The sequence below is a fragment of the Bos indicus x Bos taurus genome, chromosome 15 (genome assembly GCF_003369695.1).
Source record: "Bos indicus x Bos taurus breed Angus x Brahman F1 hybrid chromosome 15, Bos_hybrid_MaternalHap_v2.0, whole genome shotgun sequence".
NCBI lineage: Eukaryota > Metazoa > Chordata > Mammalia > Artiodactyla > Bovidae > Bos > Bos indicus x Bos taurus.
This window is the reverse complement of record NC_040090.1, coordinates 29,399,158-29,422,650: the sequence shown is the minus strand read 5'-3', so window position 1 is coordinate 29,422,650 and position 23,493 is coordinate 29,399,158. Positions and strand designations below refer to the sequence as shown.

Genomic DNA, 23,493 nt, shown 5'->3' with positions numbered 1-23,493 from the left:
AACAGGAAAGGAGAGTGCTGTGGGGCCACAAGTTTGCTAGATATTTCTATATTTTTAAGAAAAATGTAAAAGTTTTATAAAGAAATTTTCTAATTTTTTAAATAGAAACAAACTTCAGATTTAAAATAAAAGTGTTCATCACAAGGAAACTTTTCCTCTTTTTTCAATTTATTTTTGTATCTATATAAGATGATGGATGTTAGCTGAATCTTTTGTGATAATCATTTCATGATATAAGTAAATCAAGCCATTATGTTGTATGCCTTAAACTTATACATTGATGTATGTCAATTATTTCTCAATAAAACTGGAAAAAAAAAAAAAAAAACTGTTGGGGAAGTTTAAGACGTGACGTGTCCTAATGCCTGAAAATAACTTTGAAATGTATCAAAAGATGCATTGTTGGGTGGATAGAGGCAAGGATAAGTATGTGATAAAGCAAATACAGAAAAAATGTTAATTGCAGCACCTAAGGGATGCATATATGGGTGTACACTGTACAATTCTTCCAACTTTTCTGTATGTTTGAAATTTTTTTATCTGTGAGGGGAGATTTTAATTGAAAAAGAATTTCGAGCCACTATCGTGACTTCTGTTACAAGCTGTAACAGACTTTATGAACATGAGGTAAAGGTAACGAATTAATAATATAAAGTCCTAAAACAGTCCTTAGAATATTTAATACATATTATATATATTATTATTATCAGTTTGCAACAGAGGAAGTGGACACAAATTGGAAGAGATAGGTGCCTCAGTGAATTTCACTGAGGGCTTTCAGCCCCAAAGCCCTTTTATTTTTTTATTCTTTGGTTTTATTAAAGAATAAAGTGAGCAGACAAGTGTGTGTTTATACTTGGTTTTAAACTGATGAGAACTAGACTCTAAACTTCTCTGAATTTTTTAAGCTCTGATTGAGATATTGGCTCCTCTGTCTATGGGATTCTCCAGGCAAGAATACTGGAGTGGGTTGCCATGCCCTCCTCCAAGGGATCTTCGTGACCTAGAGATCGACCCCTCATCCCTATGATCGACCCCTCATCACTCTCTCTCCTCCATTTGCAGGCGGGTTCTTTACCAGTAGTGCCACCTGGGAAGCCCCAGGTTTCTGGATATTGTTGTGGTTCAGTCGCTCAGTTGTGTCCAGCTCTTTGCGACCCCATGGGCTGCAGCACTCCAGGTCTCCCTGTCCATCGCCATCTCCTGGAGCTTGCTCATACTCATGTCCATTGAATCGGTGATGCCATCCAACCATCTCATCCTCTGTGTCCTCCCCTTCTCCTCCTGACTTGAGTCTTTCTCAGGGTCTTTTCCAATGAGTCAGCTCTTTGCATCAGATGGCCAAAGTATTAGAGCTTCAGCTTCAGCATCAGTCCTTCCAATGAATACTGAGGATTGATTTCCTTTAGAATTGACTGCTTTGATCTCCTTGCAGTCCAAGAAACTCTCAATAGTCTTCTCCAACACCGCATAGTTCAAAAGCATCAACCCTTGCACCGCGCTTTTCCCTTTCCTTTTACCAAAGTGAAAACTACACTTCCCATGAGCGCTCACAGGCGTCGACGTCGCGCAGTTCTTTGTCGTTGCACAGCGCCCTTTATACGCACTTCCGCCTACTTGCAACTTCCTTTCCTTTCGGCGGCTCGCGGCGGCAAGATGGCCGTGCAAATTTCCAAAAAGAGGAAGGTGAGATCCCGGGGCCAGGTTGCAGGAAACTGTGGCGTTTCGCGGGTCAGGAGCTTCTCTGGGTGCTATTGCGAGACCTATAGCTCTTCGCTATACCCGGGGCAGCGGCTGGAGTGTGCCGCTTTCCCGTAGGCAGCGGATGGCGGTGGATTGAGCGCAGGCCCGTGGCTGCTGAAAGCAGTATGCCTGGGATAGGAGAGAAGGATTTCTGCCGGTTCTGGGCGGAGAGCAGAGATGAGCACTGAGGGCTTCTCCTACGCTGGAGGAGCGCTTGTGAGCCTTTCTTAGTCAGTAGTTAGTAAAGTTACTAAACGTGATGTTTTGAAGGCATGAGCCTTTTCCCTCATCGAATCATAGTTTTGAGAAAGGGAGGTAGCAGTGTTTGCTTGCCTTCCTAGGCGTGTCTGGGTGCAGGCTTCTGACTCCGAGGACCTCAGTTGGGAAGGTTACTGACAAATTCTTGTTCTGTCTTGGGGTCAAGGAAAAGTTCTGGGGAAATAGAGGGAAGGGGCCTGAGGAAAACGGTTTGATAATTTAAAACCCTTCAATGAAGAGGAGATGACGAGTCTGACTGGAAGTGTTCTCTTTGTCCAGGTGACCCCTACCCTGTGCCGCGTTCTGTGGCACAGTGTTAAGGGCCTGGGTCAAAGTTAACTTCCAAAAGATGACCTAGAGGCATTTGTCTGAGAAGGGTTTGCTATGTTTCCTCTGGAACAAGGCAAAATAATTGATGATGGGTCGTTGGTTGGAGGTGTTGAATTTTTATTAGGGTTGCATTGACTGGGCTAGAAAAGTGAGCCCATGTCCAGATCCTGATTTTCATTTTACTTTTGGTTAGTTTGTCGCTGATGGCATCTTCAAAGCTGAACTGAACGAGTTTCTCACTCGGGAGCTGGCTGAAGATGGGTACTCTGGAGTTGAGGTCCGAGTTACACCAACCAGGACAGAAATCATTATCTTGGCCACCAGGTAAAAAATTCATTTTTCTGGCCATCACCTATAATTGTCTGCACTAAGGTGATTTGTTCTGTAAACTTAGCAAAACAACGGTTGAGTCTTAGTGAATGAGTTTTTAAGCTGAAAAAATGATAATCTCTTAGTCCTTATCATCCAAAATTTAAACTTGGTTGTGTCAGATGAATTAGATTTTTGCTACCACACATGTGCAAGATTTAAAATTACATCTAATGTTATGAGAGCTGTGAACTGTCACTCATCATTTTCCCCAGGACACAGAATGTACTTGGTGAGAAGGGCCGGCGGATCCGGGAATTGACTGCTGTGGTTCAGAAGAGATTTGGCTTCCCTGAAGGCAGTGTAGAGGTGAGTGATCCTGGCTTGGGCCAGAGACTACTCTGGGCATAGAAATGGCTGTTGAGGATGATGTTGTGCTGTGCTTTGTCACTCAGTCCTGTCCAACTCTTTGTGACCCCCATGGACCCAAGGCTTCTCTGTCCGTGGGGATTCTTCCAGGCAAGAATACTGGAGCTGGTTGCCTTGCCCTCCTCCAGGGGATCTTCCCAACCGAGGGATTGAACCCAGGTCTCCCACATTGCAGGCAGATTCTTTACCATCTGAGCCACCAGGGAAGCCCTCTTTAGGATGGTACTTCCGAAAACTCATATTATCACCCTGAAAGCTTACTTATGATCAGTGAGTATTACAAATGGATTGGTATTTTGTTGAAGTTCTTTTAATAAGCAGTTGGCAGCCGTTTATGTCCATCTCGGATATAGTAATGATACGTAGGAGAGACTGGCTGCCCATTGATCTCCATGATTTGGCTGTGGAAGGAGGTGGGGGTGGGAGAAAAATGAGGAATGGTTCAGTTCAGTCTATGTCCCTGAGTGTTTGTTAGATGTGGGCATCAATGGCACCCCGCTCCAGTACTCTTGCCTGGAAAATCCCATGAACGGAGGAGCCTGGTAGGCTGCATGGGGTCGCTAAGAGTCGGAAACGACTGAGTGGCTTCACTTTCACTTTTCACTTTCACGCACTGGAGAAGGAAATGGCAACCCACTCCAGTGTTCTTGCCTGGAGAATCCCAGGGACGGCGGGGCCTGGTGGGCTGCCGTCTATGGGGTCGCACAGAGTCGGACACGACTGAAGCGACTTAGCAGCAGCAGCAGCAGCAGTCCAGTGAAGGGCTTCCCAGGTGGCTTACTGGTAAAGAATCTGCCTGCTAGTGCAGGCTCAGTCCCCGAGTCAGGAAGATCCCCTGGAGGAGGGCATGGTAACCCACACCAGGACTCTTGGCCTGGAGAAGAGGAGCCTGGTGGCCTGTAGCCAATGGGCTTGCACACTCAGCCACTAAATGAGGACAAGTACAGTGATACATAGAGTGGTGTCTGCTTGAATCATGAATGTGCTGATTTTTAGTTGAAAACAGTGGTGAGTGTAACAAGTTTAAGAATGTGCCTTGTTTCTTTAAAGCTTTATGCTGAAAAGGTAGCCACAAGAGGACTGTGTGCCATTGCCCAGGCAGAGTCTCTACGTTACAAACTCCTAGGAGGCCTTGCTGTGCGGAGGTAAGAGTCCTTATGATTGTGTCCTGTGAATCAGTATATCAACTATTTTGTTAATTTAGTAAGTGGACTGTGACAGGCTCAGCTAGTCTCTGAGGGCTTTAACAATAAGACATTGTCAGTCCATGTTGCAGCCTAGTTAGAAAGACTAGTAAAGACACAAGTGTTTAAAAAAGTGGGTGGTGGTAGTAGAGCACTGTGTGCTTTGGGAGTAGAACGTAGGATGGGGCTGGGAAGTGGTTTGGGTTCATGTTGAAGTCATTCACATACATTGTGTGGTGGTAACTCTGGGTCTCAGACAAGACTCATTGCTCATGAGAGAGCTTAAAATCTAGTCACGTATGCCCTCTAGGTATGTATAGATAGTAATGTGAGGAACAGAAGACATGAGGTGGTTAGATTGGCCCCAGAGCTGGGCTTGCTAATAAGATTTCAGCTGGCAGTTCCTTGAGCAATTTCACTACTTGGAGTAAATGAAGTGCCTTGCTTGGGTGTTGGGAGTTCATTAATCCTTAATGCAGAACCTTGGGAGGTTTTTCAACAGAGGAGGGATGTGAAGGCTGTGCTGTAGTTGGGTTCCCATGGGAGGAATGCCGTAGGCAAGGGTGTGCAGAAGACTGCATACCTGGTTTGACTGCCACCTCCACCACGTAGATCAGTGACACGTCTGGTGCCTGGGCCAGCATCAGTGTTGCCAGTAAGAACTGATGAGAAATAAACATTTTCCGTTTCCAACCTGGACTCACTGAATTGGGGAGTGGGGGAATACAGCCCAGCAACCTGTCTTCATAAGCCCTCCAGGTGAATTTTGCACGCACTGAAGTTCGAGTGGTTCATTTGGACCTTGAGGCGATTCTATAATGTGCAGTCAAGTTTGGAAAGCACTTGATTAGAAGGAACTTGATGTGTTTCCCTAAGGAGTTCCCTAAGATGGTGTGTGGTGGGAGTGGAAGAAGGTTTCTATCTCTTGGGTCAGGCTCTGGTCAAACTTACTCTGCATTAAAGGGACACTGAAAGTAGTCAAGGGCAGGCTGAGTTCTGTTTTGAAGTGGGGTGGGGTTGAGTGGTCATGTCTGGTGATGACACAAATGGCTCTCTGTCTCTTGTGCGCCCAAAGGGCCTGCTATGGTGTGCTGCGGTTCATCATGGAGAGTGGGGCCAAAGGCTGCGAGGTCGTGGTGTCTGGGAAACTTCGAGGACAGAGGGCTAAATCCATGAAGTTTGTGGATGGCCTCATGATCCACAGTGGGGACCCTGTTAACTACTATGTGGACACCGCCGTGCGCCATGTACTGCTCAGACAGGGTGAGTAGCCAGGAGTGCTTGGGGCAGTGGCTTAAATGGGTAGGCGTGGTTTTATACCTGCTCTTCAGTGTTTGGGGGATTGGGGGTATAGTGAACATTTTTGCACTCTTCGGGTTCATTGTTTAGCTTCATTGAAGAGAGTTGGTTTGTCCTTGTCTCAGCCACTGGTGTACCCTTCAGTGATGACACGATGACGAGTCAGAAAAGGCACATTCTGCTCTCGGGCCTTGTCAGTGCCACGTTCTGTGGTGCTGTGCATGGGTTCCTTTTGCAGAGTGTCCTGTTCATTGATTGATTAGAGGCATTTGTCTGAGAAGGGGCCAGACACAGGATGCTTGAGTAACCTGTTCTTTTCTTTCTTCTGCTCTGTTCTGTTGTGTAGTGGCGGGTAGTGGAACTATAGGTAGGTCTAAACTATGGCATCTTCTAGGTGTGCTGGGCATCAAGGTAAAGATCATGCTGCCTTGGGACCCGACTGGTAAGATTGGCCCTAAGAAGCCTCTGCCTGATCACGTGAGCATTGTGGAACCCAAAGATGAAATACTGCCCACCACCCCCATCTCTGAACAGAAGGGTGGAAAGCCAGAGCCACCTGCCATGCCCCAGCCGGTACCCACAGCATAATAGGTATGTCTGTAAGGGCCTCTTGGGGCATAATGGAACAGTATTCTACCTAGTGAATAAAAAGTAGATTACGCTTGCTTTACATGAGAGGACACAGATTGGAGCCAGGGACTCATTTAGCCCTGGTATTCTTGAGTGTTTGCACTGTCTTCTTTAGTTCAAAAATTTCAGGTCACTCTTATTAGTAATCAGCTGTTCTTCCCACAATCCGTTAAAACGGTGACAGGCCTCTCCTGTGCCTGGTGCCTGTTGTGGTGTTTGTTTCTGGATGTTCTGTGTATTGATTTTCATGTAAACCCGACACTAAGGTGAATTTTCTGTTCTTATTGTATTTTGTCCGCTTTCAGGTCTCCTTGGCCGCTGGATCTGGAATCTGAATGTTGCTCTGCAAAGACCTTTAATAAAATCTTTTTAAAAGACATGTGGCCTACTAGACTCTACATCTAGGATTCAGGCTGAGGGCCAGGTCACCCCATGGGAGCACTGCTTGATCGATTCCTAAGAATCGATCACAGCCTGGTTTCCAGTGTTTCTGTGCTTTCCTTAAAAATCCTGTTGGTTTCGGTGTGAGGAGAGGGCAGGTGTGATGAGAGAACCTAAGCAGAAGTAACCAAAGTAACCCTCTCCTTGTGGGGGAGTAAATCTGGTGATGGTGAAGGCTGATAATTTACAGGACAGCACCTTGATCTCCTCAACCTGAAATTCGGGGTTAAGGGAAAGTGAATGCTGAAGAGCCTAATGTTCAGAAGTAGGTTCACCTAAGCATTATAGAGTTGTGATCAGAATCTGCATCTTTGTGTCCTTGTTCTCTTAACCATTATCCTCTAGTAAAGTATAAAGGGTACTTAAATTAACTACCATTCAGTCTGATGACGTAAAGAGTTTTATACTGATATGTGGAGAAGGCAGTGGCACCCCACTCCAGTACCCTTGCCTGGAAAATCCCATGATGGAGGAGCCTGGTAGGCTGTAGTCAATGGGGTTGCTAAGAGTCAGACACGACTGAAGCGACTTAGCAGCAGCAGCAACATACTGATACGTATTCATAAGAAATTGGATTGTCTTCATTGATTCAGGTGAGACTAGTGAGGGACAGGCTGGCATGCAAATCCTACAAGACTAAAGGTAGTAAATTATGTTGAGAGCATACTGACATCTGTGTTGTCCCCTCTTTAATAGAGCGTTGGATGTTTCTACTGGCTAGACAGTAATACCTTAGTTGTTTTTGTCAGTGTTAGTGGAATTGAGACCATGTCTCGGTGGTAAAAGTACTCCCCTCTAGAATAATAGCTATCGTGTTAATCACCGTTTACTGTTCCATGGAATGGGCTCGTGTATGTATATTTCATCTTGTGGCTAGGAACTAGAGCCTGAATACCAAAACATTCTCCTTACTCTGGGGTGGCACATTTCCAGGAGTGAGTCCTTTCTGAAGCTGAAGAAAGTTTTCTGTAAAGGCCCAGGAGAGGTGGTTGCTGAAAATTGTAGTGTTTGAACTGAGCTAAGCTGAGGTGTCGGAAAAGACTTAAGAGTCCCTTGGACTGCAAGGAGATCAAAGCAGTCAATCCAAAACAAATCAGTCCTGAATATTCATTGGAAGGACTGATGGTAAAGTTCCAATACTTTGGCCACCTGATGCTGGGCAAGATTGAAGGGAGGATGAGATGGTTGAATGGCATCACTGACTTGATGGATGAGTTTGAGTAAGCTCTGGAAGTTGGTGACAGGGAAGCCTGGCATGCTGCAGTCCATGGGGTCACAAAAGAGTCAGACGTGACTGATCTGATAGTCAACGTTTTCTATCTCAGAAGGTAATCTTTTCTATTTTCTCCCTCAGAAACGAGATTTCTATATTTTATGAAATTTTTATTTCTTCAGCAACTTAACTCAGTACAGTAGTGCCTCCACACGCACATCCCTTACTTGCAGCGGATGCACTCCAGGCCCTCCAGGGGTGCCTGATACAGCAGATGGGAAACGATACTACGTTTTTTCCTGTACTAATGGGTGGGTAAATACACAGCATAGATACATTTTAGACTTTAAAAAGAATCCAAGACTTCCTTGGTGGTATAGTGGGTAAGAATCCACCTGCCAATTAGGGGACATGGGTTTGATCCCTTGTCCAGGAAATTTTACATGCTGCAGAGCAACTAAACCTGAGCACCACAACCACTGGAGCCTACACTCCGCAACAAGAGAAACCACTGCAATGCGCTGCAACTAGAGAAAGCTGAGCGCAGCAACAAAGAACCAGTGCAACCATCAGTAAAAAAGAACAGTGAGTCCATATAGTGATTGTGTAATACCAAGTTTTATTCTGTTGTGTATGAAGTTTCCCTAGTTCCTTTGAAGCCCACTAAGAACTCCAGTTATGTAGCTTACTGAATGGTAACAATTCACATTCGGCAGGCAGTCGGGGGCCCAGAGAGCAGTGGACCAGGAGCCAGGGGTCCCTGTATATATGGTCTAAGCAGTCGTCCTAGGACGTTAGGACACGGCTGTGGCTGTCACCTTTTGCTTGTGTTCCTGTGAGCCTCTCCAGGGATAAGCACTGTCTCCCCTCATCAGGTTCCAAGTCCAGAAGATCTGGGGCAATACGCTTATCAGGCTGGAGTCTCCCATGGTGGGAACGATGGAGCTTCTAAAGGGTGCTGCATCCCACACCATTTTCTCAGATTAGCAGGGGCTGCTTGGAGAAAGCAAACTGGAGATGGCAGACCCAAACTGGAATCGTCCCATGACCTAAGTAAGCAAATCCCAACTCTTGAGTTCCTCATTTGTAAGCATGGGAGGGAGAAGAGAGGATCATGATAGCACCTCACAGGTATTATGAGATAGAGATCCAGGAAACCTTGGTTTTAAGGTATTCAGTGGAAGGCTTTTGTTCCAGGCACTGGAGGACACAGCCATGTGAAACACCTCTCTTCCAAAGGCATCCTATGAGTGTGTCACAAGAGACCAGAGGTGTCACACAGAGGCCTGGCCAATTGTCAGGTGATAGGAGGGCTGATGTTAAGTGTACAGGGAGGGAGTGATCAGCTCTGGGGTGGAGGGTGTTAGGTCTGCCCAGGCCTGACACCCGCCTAGACAGCAGGAAAGGGCATTGGCACTTGGCATGAGCAAGCACTGGGACAAATGGCCATCATGGGGGAAACTGGGCAGTCTGCCTGGCTACACAGAAGTGTTTAGCCTGGGGAAGATGCCCACGTCTCTGGGGAAAGCTTGCCCTGCATTTGCTCCTAACTTTCCACTCGCTTTTACCTGGGTAGGCAATACAGCACCTTCTTTGCCTTGTCCTGGTGTTTTCCATTGGGTGGGAGGAGGCAGGCTCTGAAGCTAGGCCTCTATCCCACTGCCCTCCCCTTTTGCCATTATCAGCATGTCCAGATGGTCACAGGGTCCCTAATCTGGGATAATCGGAGGGTAGGAGCTCAGCTGGGACCCAGGCCTTTGTGCTGGGTGTTTTGGGCCAGCCCCAGCTGGAGAGATCATGCAGACAGGGCCCTGGGGCTTTGGAAGATGGAGAACAGCGTGGGGCTGCCCTGTACTGAAGGGGATGGAGGGGCAGATGATAGCTCTTCAAAAGGCAATCTGAGTGCAAATAAGGGAAGCCCCAGATGGGGCCTGCCAGCTCTGCTGGGCCTCGCCTCAGTCTGTGGTGTCCATCCTTTGTTCCCTTTTTCCTCCACTGGGCGCACCCCTCCCGACCCGACAGTTTTGTGTTGCTGCCCCAGAGCCCCAGCCAACCCAGCTGTTTGTAATGGCGTCAAGAGCTTGTGCCCCCCGTTTATGCTGGGGCTGTGGCATGTCCAGATGCAGAGCTGGACTCAATGGTGTCTCAGAGGCCTGTGGCATTGGTGCCCACTACCCTGGGCTTCCAGTTTGCTATGAGCCTTGACCCCAAGTCTGCTCAGGGTTCTGCAACTGTCTTAGTTTTGTTTCCGCTTCTTTCATGAGTGGAGGAACCCCGCCTTGGCCCAGGCTTATAGCAGCGAGCCTGGGTTTGGAATCTGTTTTTAATACCTTTATCCCAGAGTCTGAATCCAAAAGCTTGAGCTTCTGCCTTACGTTTTACAGTTCTGTTTCTGGTCCTCAGACATGTTTGCTTACTTATGAGCCTATGCCTCTTTTTAGTTGTCTGATTTTTGATTTTATCTATCACTGAAAGTGTTAGTTGCTCAGTCATGTCTGACCCTTTGCGACCCCTTGGATTGTAGCCTGCCAGGCTCCTTTGTCCATGGAATTCTCCAGGTAAGAATACTGGAATGGGCTGCCATTTCCTTCTCCAAGGAATCATCCCAACCCAGGGATCGAACCCCCGGTCTCCTGCATTGCAGGCAGATTATTTACCATCTGAGCCAGCAGGGCTAGGTGGTTAAATGGGAGAGGATGGTTTAGAAAGGGAGAAGCTTTCTGACCAGAAGTGCCTCTTAGATTCTGAAGCTTCATGAAATCTGTGGGCTGTATAGTCTACCTTCTTTTTTTTTTTTCCACCCTTCCTCTCAGGATCTAAAATAGGAGCCCATGGAGAGGTACCCAGTAAAGTCAGCCCTGGGTGCAGCCTCTGGGACCACGATCCGTCCTCTCAATTCTAACAGGAACTCCGTTATCCCAGGCCCCGGGGCTCAACACTTAGAATCTTAGACCTGAACCCACAGACCCAGCAATGAGTGCAGTCTCACTGCTGGTTGCACCTAAATCCGTAAACCCACATTCTGGATTTCCTAAACTCTGTTTCAGGGGCCTCCAGGCGGAGAATTTCTAACCCACGATTCTGACCCGCCTCAAACCTCTAGGGCTCTGGATCTCAGATTCGAGTGCTAGCTTGGGACGCCCCCACCTTGAGAATCCCACTTGACCTGGCCAGTGCCTGGTACTTCATGATGCCTATGCGTAGACTCAGTCCAGAGTTTTTCAAGCCAGATGCGGACCTTTGGAACGGAAGGAGGTTTCAAACCTGATTTTCTGTCCCTATGCCACCGTCCAAGAACTACCTCCCCAGAAGCCCAGACCTCACCCCGAATGGGTCCTTAAGCCCCAGCCGGAGGATAGGTCTCCGCCTAGAGGCTTCATATTACTTCCAGCAGTCAGAAATGCGTATTTTTGTGGGGGAAGGGGCGGGCTCAGGGACGAGACAGCCATCTGACCCCTTTTTCCCTCCTCAGGAATCCTATATTCTACCTTCTACTAAGTATGTGGCCTTGGGAGAGTCTTCTTTTCTTACAAATATTAGTAACTAGCTAACTAAAAGTTTGTTTTTTTTTTTTTTAACTGTTGATAATCTGAAATATGGGCTTCCCAGTTGGCTCTAGTAGTAAAGAACCCACATCTCTTATGCAAGAGACATAAGAGATGCAGGTTCGATCCCTAGGTCTGGAAGATCCCCTGGAGGAAGGCATGGCAACCTACTCCAGTATTCTTGTCTGGAGAATCCCATGGACAGAGGAGCCTGGTGGGCTACAGTCCATAGGGTCACAAAGGGTCAGACACAACAGAAGTGACTTAGCACAGCACAATTTGAAATACAAGAATAGTGACTATTCCTGGGAGGAACATGGGAAGGGATGGATTGGGAAATAGACAGGGGGACCTACAAAGGCATTTGTAATGATCTATTTCTTAAGTTAGGTTGTGGGAACACAGATATTTATTTTATTATAATTTTTAAACTGTACAAATATATTTCTTTTTATGCATGAAATATTTCATGATTCTTTAAATGTCCACACTGTTATTATGAAGGTAAATGAAGTAACATGAAGTGCTGAAGTGCTTTGTAAAGAGACATAGCAGGGAGCAGATATTGGGCATTACTTCTCCAGGCAAAGGAGGCTTGAGCTGGAACACAGACTCGACCTTTGAAGAAGGTTTTATTTCTACAAGAAAAGGGGCAGTAAGTTAAGACGCTGTTTACATGGAGGTGCCATAAGGGGAGCAGTGGTGAGCCTGAGTTCTCCCTCCCCTCCCACCTCCTGCCTCAAGTATGAGTCACCTGCCCCGGCTCTGGACGATGGTGACGCAGCCATGGGAGCTCGTGCAGCGCTGCAGGGACGGTTGGGCCTCCACCTGCCCACTGCTGGGGTCAAAGGTGAAGACCCTGTCGGTGCTTTCCCCGTGATCATCCCGCCCGCCGAGGATGTGGACTTTCCCATCACACACAGTCACGCCACAGCTCTCCTGGGTGGACAGATGGAAAGATGATTAGCTATGTGGTCCGGCCAGGGGTTCCCTCTGTCCCTAGCTGGCTAGGCCAGACAACAAAACCTTGACCCACAGAGTATGAGCCAACAGTCTGGATGGTAGAGAAGTAGGAATTGGATGGACCTGACTTCAAGCTCTGGCCTGACCTTTGCTAAATGAATGACCTTAGACAAGTCATTTCACCTCTCTGGGCCTCAGTTTCCTCACTTGCAGAGTAATAAGAATAATAGTACCTTCTTCATAAAGTTCCTTTAACTTAATGAGATAAAGCACGTAAAGCATTTTACATGTGCCTGGAATATAGTAAGCACTCCAATAACAGTAATTACCACCACCACCATCTTTGGATCTCAGAGAAGCCAGAAGTCTTAGGCTCCTAGAATTAACTGGAGATCAGAACTGGCAAGGACCACCAATCCACATCCCTAGATACTCTCAGGAGCTTTGGAGAGGGAACGGAACAGTGACGGGGAGCAAGGAATGCAGAGGTGGAGCATCCAGGGCCTAGCAGCTCCCTTCTCTAATACCAATGAGGCAAGGGAACTTAGCAAGTCCCCTCTCCGCCTCCTTCCTCCTCCCACAAGAAGCTACCAGGTAGTGGCCTACAGAGAGGAGAGACTGCAGGGCCACTGAGACCAAGCTCCCCACCGAAAGCTACAGCACTTCGGGGCTGGGATTCCAGGTTCTGCTTCATGTGGCCTTGCTGGTGGCCTCAACCTCTCTAAGGCCAGTCTCCTTTGAAGCCCAAGGTTGATTATCATTGTAAGGACTAAACTAGAGAACATGTAAAACCACCTAACATGGAGTCAGACACAAGACTCACTACCTCTGAGATCCAGATCCTTAGAAGTGAGTCTTTACCCTGCTCAATGGAACCAGTGCCAGGGCTGTACCCAGGAGCATCCACTTACCACAGGGCTGGGGAGGACAGCTGCCTCCCCCCAGACATCTGTGCCAGGGTCGTAGGTGAAGATTTTGCTCATAAGGCCGCCAACCACATAGATGGTGTTATCCAGGGAGACAGCGTCAAGGCACCGCTGTGAGAAGGGAGCCGGTGACCGCAGGCTCCACCGGTCCTCCTTGGAATCAAAGCACTGCACCTGAGGGGCCAGAGTGGCGGTGGTGAGGCGTCACCCCCTAACTGCCCCACTGCCCACACCTCTCCTCTCTGTTGGGGGCGCTCATTCAGCACATTTGCCTATGTCCACCAGTTCTGAGCTTGGGTCCTTCCCTTCAAGTGTGCTCTGCCTGGTTCCATGTTCTAGCCCCTCTCCCTGGACTCCTGTTGTCAAAAGTGTTCTCATCTTTCAAGGTCCAGGAAGAGGTCTGTATCCCAGGAGGTAGAAGTACTGTCTGCATTAGTGCTGTAGAGGGTTCTCAGAGCAGGTCCCCTGTGGAGATGCATTCCTGGCTGCATAAACTGTCAACCCTCTCTCCTTTCTGGTGCAGTGAGGTCGTGACAAGGTTCTAGCTGGGGTGTCTTGCCGCCCCCATTCCTATAGCTGTCCATAGGCGGCCTAGGCCCACAGGTGTTTACGCCCTCCACAATTTCTGAATGTTCGAGCTGCTGCACAAGCAGGTGCTAAAGAGCATTCCCCCAGCCAGCCCAGGGGGCACACCAGGAAGGTGTGCTGGGAGTGGGGCTGGAATACGGTGAGAGCCCTAATTTTGCAAAGTTAGATTTTAGGGCCACATTCCTATGAGGCCATCAGAGCAGGGAGGAAGCTGCCACAATGTTTTGTTCACAAAAAGCCTAAATGTACAAAATTTGTACATTTTTTGATAGATGGAAAATTTGATAGACTATAATTCAGCCACCCAGTAGACTATCACAGAGACATTGAAATGATGGCTGCGAAGAGTTTCTATGCGTGTAGGAAGTACTTATAATACTTTGAAGAAGAAAAAGCAGGATAGAAAATTTTACTAGTGGAATGTGAAATTGAAACAGAAAAGCAAAAGTTAGTTCAGAGGAAGCCCCGAAGGCAATGTACCAAATATTAATAGCAGTAGTTATCCTTACCTGATGAGATTATGGTTTCTATTTCTGTTTTCTAAATTTGCAATAATAAGTGTATTATATTTTCGAATGGAGGAAGAGCATTTTAATTACCATTGCCCTCGCTTAATTTTTTAAATCTTTGAAACCCGTATAGCACCAGGCCAAACATTTAGGTCCAGACCTACTGTGTGACCTTGGGGTCCTTTTTCTGAATTCATTTCCTTGCCTGAAATATGGGGAGGATGACTCAGTGTTGTCGATGAAATCAAGAAAACGGACAAGGCCATCCTGGCACACAGCAGGCCTCCCCCGCCCTCTGCTGGCCCACCTTGTTGGTGCTGACGCCATCCTGCCCAGCGCCCCCGATCACGTAGAGCCGGCCGGCGCAGGGGGCCACAGCGGCTGAGCTTACTGCCTCGAGGAGCGGGGCCGCCGACGCCCAGGTGTTGGAGAAGGGATCGTAGCGTTCCACGCTGCGCAGTCGCCTCAGGCCATCGAAGCCGCCCACAACGAACAGCTGTGGATGAGGTGGTCACCTTGAGTCAGGGCTATCTGCATCTTTGCCCCACAGCCACAGGCTGGGTGTGGAGAAACTGTCCCACCCAGGGAGCATCCCAGCTCCTGGCTCCACCTATGCCCCAGCCATTACCAATCCTCCCTTAGATTTTCCTCTATTAATGGAGACTGGTTTCTAGGATGGGTACTGAATGTGGTAAGATCTGCAAAATAACCTGCACCAAGTTAATGCTTATGGACAAGCTATAAAAGTTACTGTAAGAATAGCTAGTAATTTCTTAAAGGTTTACCACCTAACTTAACTGATCCATTTTATTTGCATTTCTGAATTTGGGGTGTAACTTACAAAGATAATTGGCAGGTTTTTGTTTTTTTTTTTCCGGTTGGTCTTAAGTGGCGGAGTCAAGATTCAAACCTAGGTTCTTTGACCCCAGAGCTCACACCCTCGACTGCCTGACTACCAGACTGTACTGTCATTACTATTTTTATTAGCATTACCATTATTAAACAACTTGGAGCAAGTTCTTTTTCATTTAGGTGCCCAAGGCAATGGCACCCCACTCCAGTACTCTTGCCTGGAAAATCCCATGAACGGAGGAGCCTGGTAGGCTGCAGTCCATGGGGTCACAAAGAGTCGGAGACAACTGAGCGACTTCACTTTGACTTTTCACTTTCATGCATTGGAGAAGGAAATGGCAACCCACTCCTGTGTTCTTGCCTGGAGAATCCCAGGGACGGGGGAGCCTGGTGGGCTGCCGTCTATGGGGTCACACAGAGTCGGACACGACTGAAGCGACTTAGCAGCAGCAGCAGCAGCAGATCCCTTCTTAAAAAGAGAGGATCCTAGAGGGCCCTCCCCCAGAAGGCCACAGATCTCTGCCTTGGGCCCAGGGCAGCAGCAGCAAGGTGTCCCTACCTGCCCCTGCACCACCGCCATCTTGTGTCTCCACCTGCCCCTGTGCAGCGAGGCCACCTTGATCCAGGTGTGCAGATGGGAGCTGAACATCCAGACATCACGGCTGTTGATGTGGCCGCCTAGGGGGAGAGAAGCAGCTGTTGTCCCCAGGCCCTCTTGCTATCCTCTATCCCCAGGGCACTCCAGGACAGCAGGGGCTGTGTTTTATTCTCTGAACCTCTAGGGCCCAAATCTCAGGGAGGGCACAGTCCATTGGTATCAAATCGATCTTTGCCATTGTGCCATGACAACAGGGAAATTGTTGACTCTCTGTAAAATTGTGTTGTCATGGGAATTAACTAATATAAGCTGCTTAGCATAATGCACAGCACATGGTAGGCTAGATAAAGAGAAGTGGTTAATACTAATCTGAATTGAAGTAAACACAGCTGAATAAGGGGTGGAGTCACACCAGTGATTGGCTCTGCAGTACCTCTACAGTATGGCGGTGGTGGTTTAGTCACTAAGTCGTGTCTGACTCTTGCGGCCCCATGGACTGGAGCCCACCAGGCTCCTCTGTCCATGGGATTTCCAGGCAAGAATACTGGAGTGGGTTGCCATTTCCTTCTCCAGGAGATCTTCCCAACCCAGGGACTGAACCCAGGTCTCCTGCATTGCAGGCAGATTCTTTACCGACTGAGCTATGAGGGAAGCCCACCTCTACAGTATCAACAACTGTAGGTTATCAAAAGGATCTGGTTGGAGGAAAAACACAAGGTGCGAAATGATGAGCCAATCCTGTGGGACTCCATTTATGGCCTCCGCCCTCACCAGAAACATAGATGTCATTGCGGAGAGTACACGTTGCGAACTCCGAGCGAGCATAGCCGGGCAAGCTGGGCAGCGGGGTCCAGCGCTGGCTGTCTGGATGGTAGGCGTCGGTGAAGGGCAGCTTCAGGAGCCCCTTTCGGTCACAACCACCGATGACCACGATCATTTCAGCTAGGTCCATGAATCTGGCATGGGGACAAACCCAATGCTGGTTAAGCTACCCCCAAGTTGCAGCCTTTTCACCCTCTCATCGACTGCACTGTGCGGTCCTGCTGCCCTTCTGCTCCCCATCCTCCCCATGTTGACTCTGCCACTTTCAACCTCCCCTCTGGCCATTGAGGTTGATCATTACTCCTGACCGCATTTTGCTGATCTCTAAGTTACAGGAGAAGAATGCTTACAAAGCCCTAACCCTTACTTAGAAAAGTTATCTTGTTTACTCGACTTTGGCTTTCCAAAGGTTATATAACTGAAAGTAACAGAGCTAGAATTCAAGCCCATTCTCTTGACCTCCATCGGGGAGTAATTTTGCTGTGTCCCTCCTCCTATAACCATCTCCTAAACCCATCCCCTAATCACGAAATCCATTGAACCAAGGTACACACCCTTTTAGCAAAGCATTCTCCCCTCCCACTGACCCCTCAGACTTCTGACTCCACCAGAATTTCCAAACCCTTTAGCCAATTCCTACCTAATTCCTTTGACAAATACTGAACATCTTGTACTCTTGTTCCAGGCCCTGAGCTTACTGTTAGAGATACACTGATGAGTAAGACAGACTGTCCCTTATTCCCGTGAGCACAACAGACCATCCTGAGTACTTCACCCAAAGTCTTTGGTCTGATGTTGCAGGGGTGGGAGTATGCCTCTCATTTTTTCCCCAGGCGCAGCCTATTTTAACCCCTTACTAGACCGCACTCCCTGAGGTTAATGGGTGTCGCCAAATCACTCCTGAGACTACACGAGACAGTTTGTACATGATAATTTTTCAAGGACCCAGAATCAAGCCTATGAAATGTCTGTTGAATGTATGACTGAATCTCATTCAAGAGGCATGATCAAGCGATAGGATTAAAGGATGGTGGAGGATTGTGCGAGCGGCTTAAGAAAGCCTGAGTAAGGCAGGGCGGGGGGCAAGGGGCGGGAGGCATACCTCCGCGGCCGGGCTCGAAGTGCGCCAGACTCGCGGCCCAGGATGAAACAGGCGCGGGCCTCTAGCAGCAGCGGGCGGCACTCGCTGCACGCCTGCAGCAACTCATCGGCCTCCACCTTCTCCAGGAAGTAGGCGGGCGCCAAAAGGGGCAGTCGCACGTGCTCCAGCAGGCGCCGCAGCTGGCCGCGGCGTGCCGGCGCGTCGTGGCGCACCCAGCGCATGGCCGCCTCGAACACGGCCTCCTCGTGCGCCACGCCCAGCGCCGGGTCTGCCAGCAGCGCTGCCACCTCGTCAGGCGTCAGCTCCAAGAAGTCAGCGTGGCGCGCCACCTCGGCGAACGCCTGGCGCAGCACGCGGCTGCAGCGCTCAGCCAGAGGGGCGAGGGAGAAGGCAGCCGCCACACGGCGCAGCGCCAGGCTGTTAGCGGCGCGCAGGCGACCCTCGAGGAAGCGCGCGCAGGCCTCACGCAGGCCCGCCACGCCCAGCCGCTCAGCCAGCGCCAGCACCGCGGCCGCCTCGTCCTCCGCGCGCAACCGCACGCCCGCGCAGTACACGTAGTCGAGCACTACGGCCAGGGCCGTGGCCACCGCTGTCCCGGCGGGGCCTGGCGCCTCGGGCACCACGGGCACCACGGCCAGGCCACGCTCTGGCCTCCCGGCTGCGAACAAGCTGCGGAAGTAGGCACTGCCCGCGCTAAGCGCCGCGCGGTGGCACGGGAAGTCGTGGCCACCGGCTCGCAGCACCACGTCGGTGAGGATGCCGCTCCGCCGATATGCGTTCAGGGTCTGCAGGACACGCTGCGCGTGGCAGGACCCCGCGCATGGCGCCTCGGAGCCCCACTCCGACTCCTCCAACACGGGGCCCTTCAGCATCCTGCCGGGCAAAAAACACAGACAGCGTCGGCAAATCCACCTGGCTGGGGCCCTGCCAGAGGACAAGAGGCCCCTCTTCCATCATTCCTTCTTTAGTTCACTAGTTTACTCAGGCAGGCATACACGATCTTAACATGTGCCCCCCGCCCCCATTCATGCAACCGCACTCCCTCCCATCTACCCATCGAGATTCCATATGGTCTCAAAGAGCTAGTCCCTGCCTACCCAACGGGCTAGACCCGTAGTTGTACCATCTCCTGCCCCACTTACCCACTTCAGCCATATTGCTCTTTCTGTGCTTCAGGCTCACTAAGCTTTTCCCTGTCAGTCTCAGCAGGAGACAGATGGCATGCTTTTAACTGGGGTAATTTAAGAAGACTCTAATAAAGGAAGGATTTATGAAAGCATAGACAGTGCTTTGGGACTCCTACAAAGGATAAAGCAGTGCCACGTGGCTACCAACAGCCGGGAGACTTTACCTCTCCAAGGTCTAAAGGCAGAGAGCTGGGAGGTTATTGGAAACTATACAAAATACCTGTATGGGAGCTCTCTGACAGGAGCTGCAGCCTTTGGTCAAGGAGTCTGGGGAAAGTAGGCACTGACCCCCCTCTCCTCATCCCATCTGCTCACCTAGGGATCTCTGTAGGTGCTCCCAATTAACCACACCCTGATTATTCTAGTTAGTATCGGCCCCTCCTCTGAGAGTACAGGATCTGGCCCATAATAGGTCCTCAGTTAGTGTCTGCTCAAGGTCGAGTGAATATTTTGAGCTGGTGTTTATTGAGAGCTCTTGTCTGTGAAAGGCAGTGAACAAGATTGTCCCTGCCCTTCTGGAGCTTCCATTGAGGTGGGATTCTGTGAGGAAATACAGAACATTAGGGCAGCTAAGAAGGGGCACTGCACCCAGTTGGAGGGGAGTCAGGGAAGGCATCCTTGAGAGGAGACAGAAGAACAGATAGAATTAGCCAGGTGAAGGAAAAGGAGTGGGAGGGAGGAAGTCTCCAGCTGAGAGAACAGCCTGTGCAAAGACCCAGAGGGAAAGAAGGCATGAGGTAAGAGCCCAGCCTGAGAGGGAAGTTGACCCTCTTTCTAGTAAGTTCTCTGTTCTCTAGGAAGCCCTGTGGGTGGTGGTGGAAACACTGGCTCTAAGGACTAATCCAGGTGCTGATCCTGCCTCTGCCACTGCCTCGCTCGCTGTGTGACCTGTGCAACACCTCCCCTTTAGTTTCCTCATCTGAAACAGGGTCATAAATGTCTCCTTTGTGCAGTGGTTGTGACCTGGTGACTGTTAAATGGAATGTATGAGAAGTGCTAGGTTTATAGTACCAACTCAACAAATGTTTCCTTACATACTTTTACCCAGGAGGAAGGGAGCACATCACATATGTTAGTTGCTTTTATGTACATAGTTTCATTTGATCCTCAAAAACCTTAAGTTTCTTTAGAGTCTTCCTTAAGTTTGTCACGAGGAAACAGTCACATAGATGGAACCTGCCCTTCAGAGGTTGCTGTGAGGATCAAAGGAGGGGTGTCTGTGAAAGCATTCTATAGCCTGAAGGGCTGTAACGAATTGGTTATGATTTGGCCACTATGAACATGCAGCCTCTGCTTGCATACCTCTGGGGACATGGGGCTCACTCCTTTATGTGGCCACTTACTCTAGGGGAGCAGACGTCTGCTCTCTGCTCTCTGCTCCTTGCCCCTCCCTCCATTCTTCTGATCCCAGCTGCCGCGCCTCCTCTGAGCCTGCTTTGCCCTGGGAGTCAGATCTTGCTTAGTAGTCAGTCTGGCTTTCACTGTTTATGCCTGGTCCATCCTTGCTAGCGGATCCCCTGTCTTAGCATCAAAGGAAATGAGCTTCATGGAGGGCAGGGTCCCAGCAAGTTAACTACTTTGCCCAAGTAGAGGGGCTGAGCCCTGAACCCGCCTGGCTCTAGACTCTGCATGCCCCATGGCTCAGCCACACTTGCCAAAGTGGGGGCATGTCTCAGGAGCAGCCCAGGACACTGGTAGGAGCTGGGAGGGGTCGTGGGAGCACGCTGCCCTCATTCTGCTCTCCACTGGTGGAGAAGGCAGCCACTCTGAGCTGAGATCCAAGAAGGCAGATCTCATCAGCGTCAGGAGGGATTTCTCTCTGCAGAGACATCCTGGCACAAGGGGAGAGGGAGGGAGTCCCCTTGGGGGAAGTGCAGCAGTGTTTTCTTCATTCATTCTCCTACTGTTTACGGCACTGGGCACTTAGAACACACTGACACATCAGACCAAGTTTCCGCCCTAGGGATTTCCCGTCTGGGGGCTAAAGAACACCCCATTGGAGCATGAAAGGTAGGGTTCCCTGGGCAGGGCCTGATTCAGTTTTCTCTCATCCCAGCTAAGAGTCTAGGCATCTCAAACTGAGGGTCCTGACACAGACTGAGGTACCCAGCCCCTAGAAGTTGACATGTCACCCTCTCTTTCACACTCACACCCACACCTACACACACACACTCAGACTTGTAGACACCACACAGCCAGGGCAGCGCTGCCGCCTAAGTCCCCAGTTGCACCTGGCACTTACCTGGCCATGACCTCTCCTGGGCACTCTGTGCTGCTGCTCCTGCACTGACCACTCCTGTTTGTCCTGCCGCCTGCACCCCTGGCAGCCTGGGCACAATGTCCCTGCCACTCTGCCTGGACTCCCGCTCAGGCTCAGCTGCAGGAGGACAAAGGGGATGGACGCCGGTCGAGGGGGGGTGGATGGGGAGGGGAGAGTTAAGGGGGAAGGGGAGGAGGGGACACTGGGCTTTTGTTCTGCTCTTGGACCAGCCTTGGGAGGGGGAGAAGGGAGGAGCCGGGAGTAGGTGTAGGATCGATCGACTGTGCAACTCTGGGATCCATGTGCCCAGACTGGGGGTGATCTGGAGCTGGTTGTGCTCTTGAGTGATACATGGATGTGAGGGTGTGTGTGTGCAGGCAGGTGTTCCAGGGTACTTGTATGTGTGTGTGGGAGTGCATGGGGATGTGGTGACTGTGTGGCATTGGGGCAGATGTGACTAAGAATGTGACTGCACAGCTTAGAGGTCTAGGTTTTCCTCCTGCCTCTGTGACTCTGTGCAGTGTCTGTGTTCCTGCTTTACAGCAGACATGTCATTGTGGGACTTTGTGTATCTGGTTACAGGCATTGTATGTCCCTGTCTTTGTCTGCATCTCTATGTGATTATTTATCTCTGTGACAGGGGTCTGTCTGCATACAACAGGGGGCTGTGTCTCGTGGACTGCGTGTATGGACAGCGTATGGTCCCTGGGTCTGTGGTATGGTATGAGCTGAGATGGCTTTCACTCAACCAGGTACCCACCCTTGGAGTACAGTCAGGCAGGCGTGGGGGTGTGGGGGAGAGAACAAGGCAGCTCTGGGTCGGCCTGGAGTCCTGGAGCCAGAGAGAGGTGGCGCCCTGGGTTGGTGTCTGATTATTTGCTGCCTCTATGAAAGGCCATTGGGCCTGATGTCTTTGGGGCAGGCAAGGGGGGGTTGCCTTTATGGAAGAGGGCAGCAGGCTCGGGGGAGGTTGCCTTGACAAGAACCTGGATGGGGCAGCACACCTGGGACCTGGCCCTGGCTCTGCCGGGATTCTGCGTGCAGCTCCAGGCAGATAACTGCCCAACCCTTAGCCTCGGCTCTTCATTTCAGCAGGATTGGTAGTCTAGTTGTGGTTCCGGCTTTGTCTTACCGGGGTGCTGTGAAATCAAGAGGGGTTTGTGAAAGCCATGTGCCTTGTGGAGTGGAGCGGGTGAACCTGGGATCCGGATGGAACCCGCCCCAGCAAGGCTCAGGCCAGCTGAGTCAGTGGAAGGAATTGTAATGGGAGGGATCAATGGCTAAGCATGTGTCCTGAGGCCTGGGGGAGTCTGTTCCATGGACTCTGCTCCAGGGAATGGTGTATCCTGTTTTCCCCTAAGAAAGGATTGTACATGTTGCTCTATGTTAAAGGATGTGAGAGATTCCGGCACCATTATACTGGGGACAGAGGGTCCAGAGAGGGCTCTGGAGAGGGGGAGGGTAGGCTCAGCCTGGACAGGCCTCACCCAGTAAGGTCCAAGGTAGCAAGAGAGGAGTGGGTCTGTGGAGATGGCTGGAGGGAGGGGCCCTGTCTCCTGTTTCCCTGTGAAGGGCAGTCAGGCTGTCCTCCACAGACAGGAGGAGGTTACGAGGAGGGCACTGGGAAGGTGGGCTTCTCAGTAACCCCCCAGGTCAAGGGACAGGAGCCAGGGTTGAGCACAGGTTCAGCTGAGGGAGGAGAAGGGCCCAGCCATCTGCCTAGCAGGGGGACGGCCTCCATCTTTCCATTGTTTGGGGTGAGGGGAGGCAGCCAGACTGCCTCTGTGTTGGGGGGTGCAGGGGTCCAGTATAGGGCCCTGGTGAGAGTGGGATGCTGACTGGCTGCTCCACTCAACACTCCCAGGCCCTCTCCCTGCTCCTGAAGGCTCTAGGTTAACTCAAGTTGCCCAAGTGTGGCCAGGAGCCTGGAACATGCTGCCCAGTGGACCTAGGGGCACTGACTGGACAGGAAGGGGCTGGCATGAAAGATTGATTCTGCTTTCCTGAGCAGGCCTGCCAGACACTGGAGAGGGGGTTATTGGGGCATTTGGGTAGGGCAGTGTGCCCCACTGCTGACCCAGACAGTCCAGCTCTCACTCACTTCCTCATGCCCAAGGAAAGCTGGAGCTGACCTCTGCCCCAGGAAGATGTTTGAAAAGGGGAAAGGCGGGAGAGTCCCCCGACAGTTTCCAGAGGGATGGTCCTAGAGGTTAGTGTAGGGGCCCAGTCTGGCTTCTAGCGTTGGGAGGGATTTCTTTTTCTGAATGAAGCCTCCAGACCCCAGGAATTCTATTCAGCAGGCCCC

The 23,493-nt window shown here is 50.2% G+C and overlaps 2 protein-coding genes and 2 non-coding genes across 6 annotated transcripts; 3 read left to right on the top strand and 1 right to left on the bottom strand.

The window, feature by feature from the left end:
- Positions 1-1,581: 1,581 nt before the first annotated feature.
- On the top strand, positions 1,582-6,561 carry RPS3 (ribosomal protein S3). Its single transcript, XM_027562877.1, has 7 exons — positions 1,582-1,686; positions 2,525-2,655; positions 2,916-3,009; positions 4,120-4,214; positions 5,329-5,516; positions 5,947-6,143; positions 6,488-6,561. Exons 1-6 carry the CDS (start codon positions 1,657-1,659, stop codon positions 6,138-6,140), a joined length of 732 nt encoding a protein of 243 aa, XP_027418678.1. The 5' UTR covers positions 1,582-1,656; the 3' UTR covers positions 6,141-6,143; positions 6,488-6,561.
- On the top strand, positions 2,229-2,378 carry LOC113906113. Its single transcript, XR_003514799.1, has one exon. It is a non-coding gene; the product is annotated as a small nucleolar RNA SNORD15 (small nucleolar RNA).
- LOC113906112 lies at positions 5,691-5,834 on the top strand. Its single transcript, XR_003514798.1, has one exon. It is a non-coding gene; the product is annotated as a small nucleolar RNA SNORD15 (small nucleolar RNA).
- Positions 6,562-11,140: 4,579 nt separating the features above from the next.
- On the bottom strand, positions 11,141-23,423 carry KLHL35 (kelch like family member 35). Of its 3 annotated transcripts, XM_027562867.1 has the most exons (8): positions 21,171-23,423; positions 17,742-18,614; positions 16,589-16,773; positions 15,779-15,897; positions 14,675-14,863; positions 13,256-13,444; positions 12,136-12,320; positions 11,141-12,019 (listed from the first exon to the last, which is right to left on the bottom strand). In XM_027562867.1, the coding sequence occupies exons 1-8, from the start codon at positions 21,176-21,178 to the stop codon at positions 11,878-11,880; spliced, it is 1,890 nt and encodes a 629-aa protein (XP_027418668.1). In that variant the 5' UTR covers positions 21,179-23,423; the 3' UTR covers positions 11,141-11,877. The 3 variants fall into 3 exon arrangements, with proteins under 3 accessions (XP_027418668.1, XP_027418669.1, XP_027418670.1); XM_027562868.1 differs by having other exon boundaries at positions 11,995-12,320; XM_027562869.1 differs by lacking the exons at positions 11,141-12,019; positions 12,136-12,320; positions 15,779-15,897 and having other exon boundaries at positions 13,354-14,863.
- Between the last annotated feature and the right edge of the window lie 70 nt (positions 23,424-23,493).